This window comes from Delphinapterus leucas, chromosome 8, assembly GCF_059928025.1.
Source record: "Delphinapterus leucas isolate spDelLeu-1000000601 "Yukka" chromosome 8, BTC_Dleu_Yukka2, whole genome shotgun sequence".
Taxonomy (NCBI): Eukaryota; Metazoa; Chordata; class Mammalia; order Artiodactyla; family Monodontidae; genus Delphinapterus; species Delphinapterus leucas.
This window is the reverse complement of record NC_143136.1, coordinates 96,788,956-96,805,083: the sequence shown is the minus strand read 5'-3', so window position 1 is coordinate 96,805,083 and position 16,128 is coordinate 96,788,956. Positions and strand designations below refer to the sequence as shown.

The following is a 16,128-nucleotide window of genomic DNA, read 5'->3' as shown; positions in this document are numbered from 1 at the left end:
GCACCCCCTTCCCCCAACCGCAGATATACATGCAACCTTGGGCCACCCCAGAGACTGTGGGACTACAGTTCTACCATGACCTACTTGCTATAAGCATGCTTTTTAAACATGTAAGTTATTTTCCTAGTTTTCTCACCTTAGTCTCTGCCCCAAAGGTCAATTAAAATAGAAACATAAAGCATGCACCCTCTCTTCCTTGTGGACCATCATGCATGTATCTTTTTCTCTGCTCTCTTTGCTGGCACATAGATGGAAATTCCTAAAGAGAGTTTTTTTTTTTTTTAAATTTTATGGCTGTGTATGGCTCTTCGTTTCTGTGCGAGGGCTTTCTCTAGTTGCGGCAAGTGGGGGCCACTCCTCATGGCGGTGCGCGGGCCTCTCACTATGGCGGCCTCTCTTGTTGCGGAGCACAGACTCCAAACGCGCAGGCTCAGTAGTTGTAGCTCACGGGCCTAGTTGCTCCGCGGCACGTGGGATCTTCCCAGACCATGGCTCGAACCCGTGTCCCCTGCATTGGCAGGCAGGTTCTCAACCACTGCGCCACCAGGGAAGCCCTAAAGAGAGCTTTTAAGAGTCCATTACTTTTCATCCCATGTTGTATAATTTAGTTCTAAAGTCAAACTTCGATGGCAAACTGCTACTTGTGTGAATGCCCCTCTGGGAGTAAGGCTAATCTTCCTCTACTCGAAAAATCACCAACGCTTACTGCACCGGAGTTACGATTACACTACAGTGACTATTCCGTGCAGGACCAGGAAGAGCTCCTCAAGGAAAAATGCTTGGAAATGGGTAACCGGAATGAACTATATGCATTTTCACTGAGTTTTGAAAGAAACTGGGAGAAAAAAAATCTTCCATTTGTTCCCAAGTATTTTCTTTTTTCTCTTAAAGAACACCGTGTGAGGAATTTTGATAGTCTCTGCATTCTAATGAGGACATTTCGGGAAGAAGAAGCTTATCTCTAGGTACTTGTGCCTCGTTACTGCCACGATGGGCACCATTCATCAGACATAAAAGGAGGAGAAGACCTGGAGGTAGTTTTTTCCTGGACAATTCTGTGTTCTGGCTCTTAAGTACTTTTCCTTTGCCGTGGATGTGAATATTTTAAAAGCCAAAGATGCCCCATCCACTGGAGCTGCAGATGGCCACATGAAGGAAACAAGAATGCTAACAGTTTTTAAAGGGCCAAATAACAAGGGAGGCGCCAGGGTCTGCATTGCATATGCGTACTGACACCGAGCCGTCCGCCCAGCCTGGTCTAGTTTGGTGGAACCAGAAATTCAGGGTAACTGCAAAGGCACCCGACTGACCCCTACGGGCAAAAACAAACGTTTGTCTGTTCAAACAACGGCCACAGCCTCAAGAACACAGACATGAAACAAGATACCTCAAGAACATTCTCTTTCCTCATAACAGGGAGGTGTTAACTTCATTATTCAGAAGGCTTTGATTATCCCTTTCAAAAGTTTTTGTTGTTGAGTTTAATTTTCAAGGCTGTTAACCACGGATGCCACCTTAATTATAGCAAGCAAACAACCCACCCATAATGTACAATGCCAACTGTTAGTTTTACTTGAGTTTCACATGAGATGTGGATTTCTCTGCTCATTTATAACTTTCTGAGCCAGGAAGGTTTCTGCACAGACACTTGCTTTTCCTCAGCTGGTGTCTTTGTTCCCCCAGTTTGCCGTGGGGGACTGAGGGAACAGATATTATCTCACCTATTAACAGTGCCCTTCAGTGATTTATGAAACCGTGCTCTTGCATTTTTAACCCTGAAGGCCTTCTCATTATTGTTCCAAAATGGCAAAGTTAACATCACGGGACCCAAAGATGATAATCAGTTTCTTGCACACAAATTCACCCGAATTAGGGACAACAGAGTCCTCGGTGGCCTAATGGCTCCAGATGGGAGGGGCCGAGAACATCGAATCATTTAACTCAAGGCACCCTTGTATTCGTCGCCACGAACACATCATTCTCTCCTGTAGAAAATATCCTCACACTAAAATTTAGTTATACTCTTACAGCTCATCATTCAGTGAACCAAAATTCTGAAATGTCACATACACCTTGAACTAAACATCGGGACATCACTTGCTAGCGTATGTACTTCTTTCCCTTTCCAAAATGTGACAGGTGGGAAATTCCCTGTGGTCCGGTGGTTAGGACTCCACGCTTCCACCGCAGGGGGCACAGGTTCGATCCCTGGTCTGGGAACTAAGATCCTGCGTGCCCCACAGCACAGCCAAAAGAGAAAAACGTGACAGTGATTCATGATGGAGGTCCTCTGACGATGCATTTCAGTGTTTGTTTAACGCAAAAGAGCGGGTGATGTTCGGGCGAGGAAATCATCCCTGTTATTTCTCCAGGGGGCCTGGAAGCACTATGCTTGATTCTTTCCGGTTTTGTGCAAGGATTTCTCAAAAGGTGATTTGGCAGACACTGACAGTCAGCCACCCGATAGCCGTCCTCTGCTTTCTTCCTTACAGCAAACAGTGGCCATGAGACAACATTCTGATCAATGAAAGATAAGGAGAAGTCTCTTGGGGGGACTTTGGGAGAGATTTTGTTTTCTTGTTAAAAGGAAAAGCTGGAGAGAAAAGCTCCTAGGTGCTATCCCTTCCCTTTAATTGAATATAAGTAGCCACCTTGTGATCAAGAGGCAGTTGGCCTCAGGACAAAAAGCCAATGCTTAGGAAAATGAGTAGGAAAATGGAGAAAACCTGGGTCTTCGATGACATCACTGAGCTGTGGAAGCAACCCCAGGACATCCTTCTTCTGGATCATCTTGTTAGGTAAACAATACAGGCCTTTAAGACTCAAGTCCCCATTACTTGCCACTAAGGACATTCTTAAGTGATACAGAAAGTGAGGTCCAGAGTGGAGGTAAGAACATAAAGGAATCTGGCAGCAGCACTGGCTGGTTCTCTTTTGAAACTATGTCCCATAAACCAATGAGGGGAATAGACCTAAATGCTTCTTTGATGCCTGAAGCTACTGCAGCCAGAACTTCTTCGAGCTTCAACATAAGAATGACATCCAGGTCTTATGACAATGATATTAATGATATTCAATAAACAGGGCAAGAATACAAGCAATTAGTTGGATTCTTAGAGCCTAGTGAAAGTGTTAAGTGCAAGACAGACCATGGGAGAACAAAAACATAAAACATAGTCTTTTTTTTTTTTCTGCTTCTCTCTGTGGTTTAATTTTCCAAAACCAAATGGTTTAGAAGTACATCCCCCAGCTGAAAGTCTGGATTGCCTCTGTCTCGTGGGACCTATCCATTTGTATTTTAAACTTGCATCTCCTGTGCGGGAGAGGCCTGCGAAGAGGGAACAGAGATTTGTTGGGGGAATATGACTGCATATGGAGGGACTGGTTTCCTTCCTAAGGGAGTTCATGACAAAGGCAGATCTCAATGTAACGGAGTTCCAAATACTTAAACCTCCAGCTGATAGAACTGGCTGGGTGGTGACCTGTTCTCAGCTTGAGTACCAAGTTAGCGGAATGTTGCAGAAGTAGGGTGTGCGTGTGTTTCCAGAAAACACTCCTATTCAAAGCACATCCTTAAAAGCTGACCTACTAGAAAAACTGGGGTGGATTACACTTCAGAGTTGTTCCTTAAATGACATTAACAGGCATTAGTAGACTCTTTCCAGTTTAACGAAAAAGCAAAAAGTATATTCAACTTATCTTTGTTCTTTGTTTCCTCTTATGATAGAGATTTAAGCGCCCTCATTTTCGATATAATATTTTAAAAATACCAACAGATAAACCTATTTATTTTAGCTTGAAACTTGATTTTTCAAGCATACTCATTCAGCAAATATTTATGGGATGTCTGCATAGCAGTGCGTGAGTGTAAGTATATGTGTGTGAAAGAGAGATAGGGAAGGAGGGGGAGAAACAGAGAAACAGCGAGAGACCGAGAGAGACAAAGGAAGAGGGAGGCAGGCACAGTGGGCTTTCAGGAGCCCTGGGCACAGAAATGAACACCGGGAATGGACACTAGTGAATGAAGCTACAGTTCAATTCGATTAGGAAAAGATGCTCTAAAATACTAAAGGATCCTGCACCAGGTAAACCGCTGGCTGGAGAACACTGAACAAAAATAAAATTGTCAGAGCATCCCTCTGTCATTCTCCTGTCATCACCGACACCAGGGAAGGTCAATTCCAGAAGCACAGGTAAGCAGGGCCCCCGGTTGGCTTTTACACACGGACCCAGGTTTTACACAGATGGTTTAGCCTCTCTGGATCTCAACCCACTCTTATGTAGAACTGCTTCTGACCTGCTTTCTTTTTTTTTTTCCCTTCCAACAGCCAGTGACAGGTTGAGTAGAATGATGTTTGGCCTCTTTAAAGAAACTCAGCGAACTCTTCCCTCTCCAGGTGTGGTCCCATCCACTCGCGGCCTTTCTCTCTGAAGCCAGGGAAATTCTCGAAAGATTATATCTCGAGGCTGGCTTTGAAGCCGAGATCCATTTGGATGTCCTCACTGGGTGGAAAACTCATCAACCTGCCTAGCCTCTTGTTATCTCTGAAGTTACAGAAGACCTGAGTGTTTTGGCAGATTTTGCATAAGCAACAACGAAACAGTGCACAAAACCCATCACCCAGCATCACTTTGGGTGCTCTTTGAAGCAGCCTCAGTGCAGGGCATCTGAAGCTGCTCTGCACATTCATATTCACAGCGAGTACAGCACGCTGGACCACGGCGGGGGGAGGGCTGAGAGCTTCGCCGGGTATCACCGGCTCCTGGCGCTGTCTCCACCCATCCTCCGCTCTCACCGACAAGTCCAAGAAATAGAAGAACATCAAAAGCTATTGTCCATGTCCAGTGAGAAATGAAATGCCCTGGACCAAGTATCACAACTTCCTTAGAATACTGCAACACTTCAATCACTTTTGCATCTGGATCCCTCTCCTGGTTTATTGCAAAGTCAGAAAGGTGGGAATCAGCGTTGCGAACTATCCCCGCTTTATTCTATTTAAATGCATTGTTGAAAAAAAAAGCAATTTATTACAAACTTTTCATGGTTTCACCTTATCGAAAGCACTTAATTCAGTTCATCTGCTGCTTTGCTTTGGACTGTTGAAGGCGATCAGAAGGTTGGAAGTAATTTATTAATAAGGGAACATGTGGTATAGTTTTGGCTGGTGAAAACGGTTCCTGAATCACAATAATAGCCACAGCCCAAAGTTTACCATGGATAGAAGGAATTAGTGACATATACCATAATTCTTTTGTTTATTCACAGGATGATTCATCACAGGTTTGATTGAAGCTCCTACTTTATAGATATGGCCTTTTGTGGAATGCCCAGGGGAGGAAACACTGTCCTCCACCAGCAATTCTCTTCCCCCAAAATACAATCACTTGCACCACAAGGCAAAGAAGGATTCAGCTTAGTCTTTGAGAGGGAAAGAAAAGAAAAGAAACTTATACCTTCTGAAGGAGCGAACAGCTGTGCCTACATAAAGACTCTAATCAGTGGCTTGGTTTGGGAGAAAAAGGCTAGATTTGCACATGTTTACTGAGTATTCCTTGTAGATGATCAAATCACACCAGAATCCCATCTCCTTAACTACAATCTTTCCCCAGAATACTTCTCAACCTGCTCAACCCTCAAGCCTTCTCAAGGGAAGAAAGGGAAATGGACTCATCAAGATGCTTAAGCCCTCAGGAAAGAAAGCTACAGTCTTCTCATCTGTGAAATTATAAATGAAGATCTCTTCTAGCCTAAGAGGTGCAGGGTGCTTGAGGGCTATGGTCTGTGGGTGAGGCCGGATGTTGGGATGGGCAGCTGGGATCACTGATAAGAGCTTCTGGCATCAGGAATAGCCCACCCAAGATGCCTGAGGATTCTTGTGGCTAACAGACGAATTCAAGGTCCCCTCAGGGAAAAGCAGATTAACAGATGGCAATGGATAGGGAGGCGATGGATGCGAAGCCCAGTGCTGGGTCCTTTGCCCCAGGGCTCCCTGGGACAGCTTGCTCTTGGCACAGGTTTTTAGTTCCACTCAGCAAACTGGCTAATTAGCCCCTGGAGTTCCAGGTTCACAGCCATGCCCCCTCCTACCCCATCTCATCCCACCCCACTCTAATTGAGGGACTTGCCAAGCCTGAGTTTCCCCTTCAGACCCCTGTACGAGCAAGAGGAAAGGTGCACTTCAAAATGGGATGTGAAACGGGTGCACCTTGAACACATTATCCTAAGCGAGAGAAGTCAGTCACGAAAAATCACATTTTCTGTGATTCCATGTACAGGAAATGTCCAGAAGAGGCAAATCCATAGGGACAGAAAGTAGATCAGTGGTTCCCAGATTAGTGACAGCTAACGGTTACAGGGTTTCTTTTTGGGGTGATGAAAACGTTCTGGAATTAGATTATATTCACAACTCTGTAAATATACTAAAAACAAACCAATTATACACTCTAAAAGGATGCCTTGTACGGTACGCAAATTATATCTCAAAAAAGTTGTAATTAAAATCCAGAAAAGAAATGGTATTAGAGTGATCGAAAAAATCCTGGGGAAGAAAAAAGGGCTTGAATTCCAGTCCCACTGGCTGTGTGGTCCTGAGCAAATTGCTACATCTCTCTGCATCTCAGATTCACCAACTATCAAGTGAATATATTATCTCACTGTGAACCTTCCAGGCTAAGTATAAGGACCCTATTATAAGGAATGAAAGGTTACATGCAAGGACTCCTTCAGTCTGAGAAATGAAGAAGTAATATGTAAAGTAACTTAGGCTCAGGTGTCTGGGCCAGCCTTCAGAGGCAGCTATGGAGAGTGAACGAAGCAACTCCTGGTGAGCATTCCGGCAGGTTTCCCCCTTTAGTACTGGTGCCTTAATAAGGTGGTTATACTGACAGCATTCCTCACTGCCTTGCTGTATCTCATAAGAAGACAGGTGGCCTGTTTCTACATATTACAGCAGAGAAAGCTAAGCCCCTGGGATGTTAAGTAACCTCTTTAAAGTTACCAAGCCTGGGAAACCTGGAGCATGGCTCCTTGCTCCCTAAAGGTGATGGATACCCTTTCCATTCAACTGCTGACAACAGGGGTTAGGGTGTGGGCTACTACTGCACAGTGCGATAATAAACCTTTCCCAGGTTTGGGCATGAGAACCTAAGTCAGTTAATCAGAAAAAAAAAGAGAAAGGGAGGGAGAGAGGAAGGTAGGCAAGAAGGAAAGAAGGCGGGAAGGGGAGAGGGAGAGACAGAAAGCAGGCTGTATATTCAGATCTTTTTATTTCAGGAATATGTAAGGGAAGCAGATTTCCTTTTCAAAGTTCAAAAGGAAACGGTGTGTTTTGTTTTCATAGTTCGTTTCATTTTTCACTTGGGAGAAAAAACCCAGCTTTGAAGCCTCTCTGTTTAAACTCATTAGGAAAACCATCAATGATGGAAGCTTTCATGAAATCGCAGTGGGAGGAATTAAGTGTTATGGGAGAAGCTGGATCAATCTTCAAACGTTTCATCTCTGGAGATGGGAGGTCAGCCCCTGGCTGCTTGTTCAGCTGGAAAGTTAACATAAACAAATACTTTACGTACTGGAGAGTCCGAGGGACTAATGACATTTGATATTCACCCTCTGAAGACCTGCTCAGAAGTCGGCTATGCCTGCCACATGAAAAAGATGGACGCATCTTGAGAACTAAGTGAACAATCGGATTGGCAAAATGTCTTGCTCTGGAGAGAAAGGTGTTCTTTCAGGGTCCCACTGGAAAGGAGGTAGTGATATTGACATTCATCGCACAGAATCTTTCCCCGTGTAATTCATAACGTTATTGAGGTTGGCATGGAAACCTTTTTAAGCAGGGCCGGTGTTAATATATGAGAATATCTTTCTTGACACCTGAACCTTTTTTATTTTAAAGTTTTTTAATCTGTTGCGGTCTCCTTGGCAAAGTTAAATTATGGTGATTATTTTTTCATTTTTGCTCTTTACTTTATTCTTCGAGTGGAGTCCATAGCCCATCTCAGTGATGCAAAATGGATTTGAGAATGAGAAAGTAAGGGCTACAGGTAGGATGTTCAAAAGGGAGATGACAGGAGAGAAGAGGTAAGAGAAAAAGATATGGAGCAGATAAAGGGCACTAGAAGATTAACAAACATCACCGGTACTCTGAACAAAGATGTTCTGGGGAAAAGAAGTTAGAAAACGTCTTTGTACGATCTGAACAGCTACAAAAAAGGAGGATGCGATATTTTCACTTCTTTTCTCACAAGAATTATGTTTGTGTGTGTTAATTGATATAGGCAAAATTTAAAAATATACGCTCATACATATATATGCCATGTGTGTGCGCTTTAAAGAATCCGGGTATAAAGGGACTCTGATATAATATTGATAAGCAAAATTGGCCCTTCTTCCTGCCAGGACCACCCCAAAGACAAACTACAGCCTGTTATTGTAAATCTTGGTGAAACTAAGCAGAGCACAGCCTTAAGGGAACATAGGCCGTGGTTAGCTTTCCACTGCTTTCTGCTAAGAGTGGGTAACTGATTAGAGACCCCAGGTCCTCTCTTGCTATCCCCTTACCTTTCGATAGCTCATGGGAAAATAAGGCATAAAATTACCCTGTCCAAGGCATCGAGCCATCCCTGCCCAACTTAATGAGCAACTAACTAACCCAAAAGGAAAGTAGCCATTACTTATACAGCCATAAGGTAGATGCAACATGGCATATAAATCAGTGAACTCGTGTACTGCAAAACAGACAAATAGATTAATGCCTGTTGCAAAGGATGGGTGAAAAGATCGATTAGCTTACTGATTCAGACCATGAACTTTCTCGCAATATACTGCATTTAACTTTTAAATAAGGTTTAGGAGAACCTGTAACATTCTGCTCAGTGGCAGAGCTATATTTTGCTAGGGGCAGAAATTGGCTAGTCTATAAAAATTAAATTACGCCCCTTTCACTGTATCTAGTCAAGAGGAAAAACTCTAATTACAAGATTGCACTGTCAAACAAAAGCAGATTCACCTTCCTTATACCCTGGTTTTAAAATTCATGGGCGGGGGGCTTCCATTCCGAAGTGAAAATCGATATTTGAAATATTTTGCGGAGGGCGGTGATAGGCGAAAGCAAGAGAAATGTCATTATCAAGGGTGCTGGTTCATAGACACTAACTCATTAAGTGCAGAGCTGGAGAGAACAAGTCATTCATTATGCAAACATTTAAATATCAGTTAGTAAGGACAATGAAAGACGCCTTCTCTTCCCCACAACCCATGCCTTATTTCCCCATAAATGACCAAAAGGAAAAGGAGCAGAGAATCATCTCAGCATCTAATAGGAATGCCGCTCTGGGGAATAGGTAAAGGTCCTGCCAGTTGGTTCTCCTGTTCTTACAAAATCCACTTTGTGGCTCGTGCGCTCAACCCAGTTCACTAAGCCTACTAGGTGAGACTGGTGGGTGTGAGGATTGTCTAAGTCTTTAGCACTTTACCTGAATTATCTTTGCAGGTAACCCTAGCAGCATATTTTACTGTGTAAGGTGCTGGCCCAGGAAGCAGGTGCCTCGCAGTAACCATTGGCTGACAGACGTGGACCAGACATCTAATTTCTCTGGCCCTCGTTTTCCTCCTCTATAACACAAAAAGGTTGGTCCAGACCAGCAGTTCTCAATTTAGGGCACCCCATGGTCACCTGCGGGGGCTGACCCACGGCCCGTTACACCACAGACTTCCAGAACTGGCCTCTTCAAGGAGGGGCCCAGACATGTGGACTTGAACAAAAGTCCCAGATTCCAGTGTGCACCCTTGACTATAAATCAACTACCCACTATGGTTTATCCCTGTAAATATGATTCTTCTGTTGTTATATTTACTTATAATCTTTATGCAAAGGTAGGTTAGTTTTTGGGTATGAGCTGCAAAAGGTGGTGAACTTTCTCTGTTAAAGGAGAAATTCAGGAAGTGGTTATACGAGATGGAGTAGAAAGAAGATTGCTAACCCCCCTTTCGTAGTTTTTCTTGTAGAAAAGTGTATATGATTTTTTAAAAAATTAAAACAACAACAACAGCAACAAAAGCCCTTCCGATTCCAAAGCACTAAAATTCTTGGAACAGTATATGTTACTGATCAAGCACAAACGATTCTGACTTCGATTCCTAATAGCATCATTGAACAGGTGGGACTTCCTTGCTCCAGAGGGGAGAAGTTGACCCTGCAGCGTAATTAAACACGGTGGGTCGTGGCCTGGGGAAATAAGGGCCTCAAAAGAGGATGCTCAGATTTCAGGTAATTTCCCCCACGTAAAGCACAGGGAAAGAGCCTCCTACACAGGGCACACAACAGGAGTTAGCTGTTGCTACTGTGATGAGTATACTACGCTGTGGTCACTTAACAATCAGAGTTTTTAGCTTGGCTCTCCAGCCCTGCCAACAAGGGGAGGGTTAATAGCCACTTAAATTGATTGGTCTCTAGCCATCACATGATGACAATGGAAGCGCCTTGGAAATTTCAGCCCACTCCCCCTCCTGCCCCCATCCCTCCACGAACATCGCACTTTAAGCACAGAAACGTGCATTTGGCTGATTTCTATTGAATTCAGGCTAAGAATGCCTGGTTTCCACGTGTGCAGAGCTTGCATCCTTTCCCTAATAACCGGCTTTCCCTTTGAGCCCATCAACTGTTTCTGCTTCTCAAGCTTCACGATTGAGCTTGCCTTATATCTCCAGTGTCTGTCATCCTCTAGCCTATGACATGTGGTGGGAGAAACCTGGTTTGGCGACAAAATGCCCGCCTTGACTGAGCTAATAGCAACTTCAGGTCAGGCACTGATGGACTCTCTGCACTACAGCTTTGCGGGAAGAAGCTAGGCGTTATCAGGCCAGCACTGCCTTTTTTTTTTTTTTTTTTTTTACAGTGTGTGGTGGAGGAGAGGGGGAAGCTAGATGAAAAACCACACTTTGAAAATGGAGTTTGTAATGTTCACCTCAGATACACTTTTAGAGAGCAAGAAATTTGGTTCACAGCTTGTCCTCTTCTCGTGGCAACCATATCCCAGGTTATGATATATGATACCCAGGTAAGCAGTGGCCTAGATAGAGGACGATGAGAAAGTTTCACATCCCCATTTTTGTCTGGCTCTAAACTACTGCCTGGAAGAAAGCTACAGATGTTTGAGAGACACAGCAAAGTGTTCAAAGTGATTCTGAGGAAAATTATGGGAGTTCCTCAGGTAGAAGGGCCATCATCCATTTTTGCTCACATAAAATTCTCAGGAATGAAACAAGCAGAAAAGAAACAACCTGTCAGAATCACGCGTGTCAATCTCAGCTATAGAATCACCACTACGTTTTGTTTTGCCTTTTTAACAGTCCGAATCCCATATGACAAAACAATGCATGCTGCTTTGTTTGAGACGTTATTCTTGCGAGCGATTACGTTTCAGACTTCCCAGAAGAGTGATTCTGCTGGAAAGACTCCACACCTAGACTGCTAATGACCTATAAAGAAGGGCCTTTAAAGTTGCCTGCACGCGCGCCACGTCACAGCACAGCGACCAGCTATCTGCTCCCCAGGTTACTATGTGGTAAGCCACAAGGCACTTCCAGGCCCTTCTCTTTCCGAAGGTGCTCACTTTAAAACTAGAGCCCTTGCATGAATCTACCAGCGGGCTAAGGGAAGTCACTTAACAAGCTGGACCCTTCACCAGGCTCCGTGGGCAGGGCAGGGCAGTTCAGCAAACTCAAGAGAAGCAGCGCTTGGGGGCACTGAATATCATTCACCCATCTTTTCAACATCCTTACAATGGCAAAGTCTATGTTCAGGGACCTGACCTTGGCATTGAAACTCCAGTTCACCCGTTTCCCCAAAGTTCCAGTTTCACTTTTGGGGGGGCTTTGATTTCTGATGAGACTACTGGGCGGGGCTGGGGAGCCCCACCCAGCTCCACGAGAAGACTGCAGGAAATGAGTGAGGTTTATCTCTCACAAGACCCCTTTCTTTTTTCGCCTCATGCCCAGGCCCTCTGTCAGCCCACCAAGCAGCTAAGCTTGGGGGGCGGGGAACTACATTCCCTTGAAAGATCTTTGGCAATTTTTGCCTGGAATTTGATGCATTAGTTCTAAAATTAAATAAAGATGCTGTAGTGTTCTTCAAGGAAATATGGCGTGGCTCTTCGACAAAACACATTTTTCAAGTGCTGACCTCTGGGAACTTCAACTAGCTTCATATGTCAGGCTGACACTGCTCACAGGCTACTGTCTAGTTGCCCAAGCAGAGCCGGTTATCCATACATTTTCCAGTCTCCCGATCAGCTTTTAGCAGAGGGAGGTGAGGGCAGTCCATAAAAAGAGGAGAGCCACTCATGGAAATGCACTCCCCCCCACCCCCAGCCATATGAGCTTCTTCTCGGGGAGAAGCCCTGGTAATTAACTCTAATGAGATTAAAGTAACTTGGAACTTTTCATTTTCCCAGCTCTGGAAAAGTAAATCTGGGATAACCAGTGGGTGCATTATATCAAAGTCAATCCCTTTTCCTGTAATGCAATGGCCCCCTCACTCCCACCTCAGCCCAGACTGGAGAGGGGAGGAAAAGGGGGGCCTGCCGGGCTCTTACCTGCGCTTTGCTCCATCACTTCTTTCTGACACATGTCTTGAACGTTCACCGTGCAATTCACGATGAACTCGGGGGAGGAGCAGTCGTTATTCAGTTGGAATTCTTCACACTGGTAGCACTGGATTTGCAACGCAAAGCCTGCGGGACAGACGCAGTCGGATTCAGACCGGGCCGCCCCGAGACTACCCCAGAAGCCAGCATCCTGCCCCTCGCTCCAGCCAGCTGCGGCGCCCTCCCTCCTGGGTCTCCCCGGAAGGCGGCCGCGGTTGAAGCCGGTAGAGGGCGGCGCGGCCACCGAAGGTCCCGCAGGATATAAAGTGGGATTTGGCCCGCGAGCCCTGGACCCACTCTCCAGAAACAAAGAGCCCATCCAACACCACACCCGGCTCTTCCCCCACGGAAGTTGAAAGGAGGGCTATTCCGCCCGAGAGCCGAGGACCTGACGTGCGTCGGCTCCGGCCTACGCCGAAGGCTTTGCCTAATTGTTAATTGGTTACAAATGAGTTAATTACTAGGTCGGCACCGTTCGCGATTGCCTTCGCAGACGCCTTTTCAGTTTTCTTTGATAGTCGAAGCCGGCATCCCTGTGCTGTGGCTCCGAGGCCCCCCAGGCGGACGAAGGGCCGGGCGCTCAATGCTGCTGCGCCCCGAGTCCCCCGCCTTTCTTCGGGACGGTTCCCGAAGCAGCAGGGGTGGCCGCGGCGTGTGGCAAGGGGCGCGCGTGCCTGTGTGCGCGCGCGCGCGCATCCCCGGCCGCGACACCACAGTCCTTCCTTCCCGGCTTTCAGGGCTCCGTTTGGCTAGGGCTCCCGGTCCAGGTCCCAGCTCTGCAGAGCTGGACTGGGAGCCGCTCCTGTACTGGAGCGAAGGAGCCAGACGTTTCTGTACCTTTCCCCCCCCCAGCCCGACTGCTCCGCTCGGATCTACGAGCTCGCGTCTAGACATAACTACCCCCGGCTCCCGGGCAGATGAGCCCCGGACCCGGCGCACCTCCCCTCCCAGACCCACAGCGGTCGCACTCGGAGCGCAGCAACTCAGCCCCGGCCAGCCCAGGCCACAGGCTGAGCAGCATGCCGCTCACCTGTCGGCGGCGCCACTACCACGGGTTGCTAGCGACGCCTGACAACTTGGCGGGTTAGCGGGCTGTCGCCCCCGCTCCCTCGCCGAGACCCTGCACGGCTCGGACCTTCCCTCCTCCCCAGCCCAGCTTCTTCTTTCGCCGCGCAGCCCGGGCATCTGCAGCCCGAGTCCAACCAATCCGCCGCTGCCGCCGCTCCTCCAGCAGCGCAGGATTTGGGCACTTTCCCATCTAGCGCCCCTGGGCACCACTCGCCGCCGCCGAACTCCCGCCGGGCGACCCCTGCACAGCACGGGCGCGGAGGTGAGCGCCCAAGCGGAGGCAGAACGGCGGGCGGGTACACGGGGTGTGCGATCCCGGCCGGACGGCTGGCCGCTTCGTCTTCTTACCTTGAAGCAAGAACAGTCCGCAAAAAGTTGCCGCGATGCCGAGGACCCACATCCTCCCGGAGCCGCGGGGCCGGGAGCGGGCAGGCGCATCAGAAACGGCGACCGCGGCGGAGGCTGTCCGGGCCGCAGCGGCTGTGGCTGCCGAGACTGCTGGGGCCCGCGCTGCCGCCGCCGAAGTGCCCGCCGCCGCCAAGACGAGCCGCAGGTGCCGCCGGCGGCGCCCGCATCGCCCGCGCCGGGGCCCCCGGCTGCGGGTCGCCGCTTCTCTGTCTCGCGCTCCCGGGCAGTGAGTGCCTGGCGTCTCCGGAGTTGGCGACGGAGGCTGAAGGAACTGCTGGCGATCCGGAGCACCCAAAAAAGTCTCGCCTCTTCTCCCCACCTCCCACTCCAGGCACCACGTGACGGCTGCCGAGTTGGGGTGGAGGTGGCGAGCGGGGAAGGCTGGGACAGTCTTTTCACGTGTCCACCCCCTTCCGATAGCCCTCCTCTCCCGCCTCCGCACGTCCCCTGGGACGCCTCGAGGGGGAGAGGGAGAGTGTAGTTTTCGGAGGCTGGGAGGCTGGAGACTGGGGAAAGAGGGAGGAGGGCGCAGCAGGTGCCACGGCGGTCGGCCGGGCGCCGTCAGCAGGACGTAGGAGGTGGGGTGGGAAGACTGCTTGCCTCTACTTGCAGGGGCGCTTGCCCCCCTCCTCTGCGCCCCCCGGGGGCTGGTGGGTTGCCCGCGGCAGGGTCCGGTCCACCCGGCAGGGAGTGCGGGGACGCGCTCCCGTGCGTCTGGCAAAGTTGCACACTCGCAGGCTCCCTAGAGTATCCGGTGCAGCTGCGCCTTCTCTTCCTCGGAGAAGCCCCTGGGTAGTTACCGGGCTCGGCTTCAGCTGCGGCGCAGTGCGCGGGGTGGGCGGGGTAGGCGGGGACCCTGCCCAGCTCTGCGCGCTCGGGCCTCGCGTTCGTCTACCGCGCGCACCGCTGGAGGGTGCGGTAGCCTAGTCTAGGAGAGGGCCGCTCCGGGGACAACCGTGAATGAGCTCCCACTAGAAAGCAAATTGGGGCGAAGACGTGAGTTGCTCTCCTCCATCCCCTTCGTCCAAAAGGCCGGGCAGCTTCCTCTGGCTCTATTCACGGCGTCCTCTCGTATACCGCGCCTTCCGAGCCCAGGACTCGGGCACTGGCACACCCCTCGCCACCTCCCCCCACCCCATCCCCCCTCTCTTGTACAAGCGACCCACCTGGAGTACTCCCGGAACGCCAGCTTGCTACGTTTGCCTTCCTGGCCGCCGAGCCCTGCCGCAGGTGGTACGGGAGCCCGCTAGCCCGCCCGGAACGCCTGGGAGCCTCCGCCCCCAGTCCCGCACGTTCCCACGCCTGTCCCCCAGATCCCTAGGCAGCATCCATTTCGGTGGAAAGGGCTTCGTAAGCTTCGCCCCTCTTCACCTCCTTCTACTCGGGCCTCCTGTCTTAGGAGAAGGAAGCTCTCTTAGGCCGGGACGCTGATCATTTATTTCCCTATCCTGCCAGCAGAGCGGGTCCGGAAAGGGGCTTCAATGACTTTCTTGTCATTCCTCTGCAGAGATCGTTTCCTATCTGCCTCCGGCTCCTTCTCTCCCTTTGCACCCCTCTTCCTCTCAGTTCTAGTTGGTTAACCCCTCAGGGAGACGAAAATGCTTTGACCATTACTCGCTAGTCTGCAGACTCGAATCTTACAATTGGCTGAATTACTGTTTCTGGAGGAATAGGGCCAGTTTCCTTATTAGTCTGTTTATTCCTTCGGGGGAATGCGTCGTTGGAGCGCGTATGAGATTCAAATAACTAATTGCGCCGAAGGGTCCTTGAAGAAGCTCTTCTAAGCTTTCAGAGGGTGCGATTGTGATATGACGTTTATTCAGAAATGAAACAAAAGAATCTTAAAAAGTCTGAAAGACAATGACAAAATTTTCGTTTAAGACAACAAAATTCAAATATAACAAATTGCACAAATTAACCAAATAACACTGACCATACAATACTCTTTAAAGAAACAAGTGTGTACTAAAGTATCCATATAGATCCTAAAAATATCTGTTATGCCTA

At 48.5% G+C, this 16,128-nt stretch overlaps 1 protein-coding gene across 1 annotated transcript in view; it reads right to left on the bottom strand.

Moving 5' to 3' along the window:
- LYPD1 (LY6/PLAUR domain containing 1) overlaps positions 1-12,732 on the bottom strand; it is a 59,945-nt gene extending 47,213 nt beyond the window's left edge. Inside the window, exon 1 of the mRNA XM_022590678.3 lies at positions 12,595-12,732. Within this exon, the coding sequence (XP_022446386.2) occupies positions 12,595-12,628 (34 nt within the window). The 5' untranslated portion in view covers positions 12,629-12,732. The remainder of the gene's footprint in view (positions 1-12,594) is intronic.
- Positions 12,733-16,128: the final 3,396 nt, after the last annotated feature.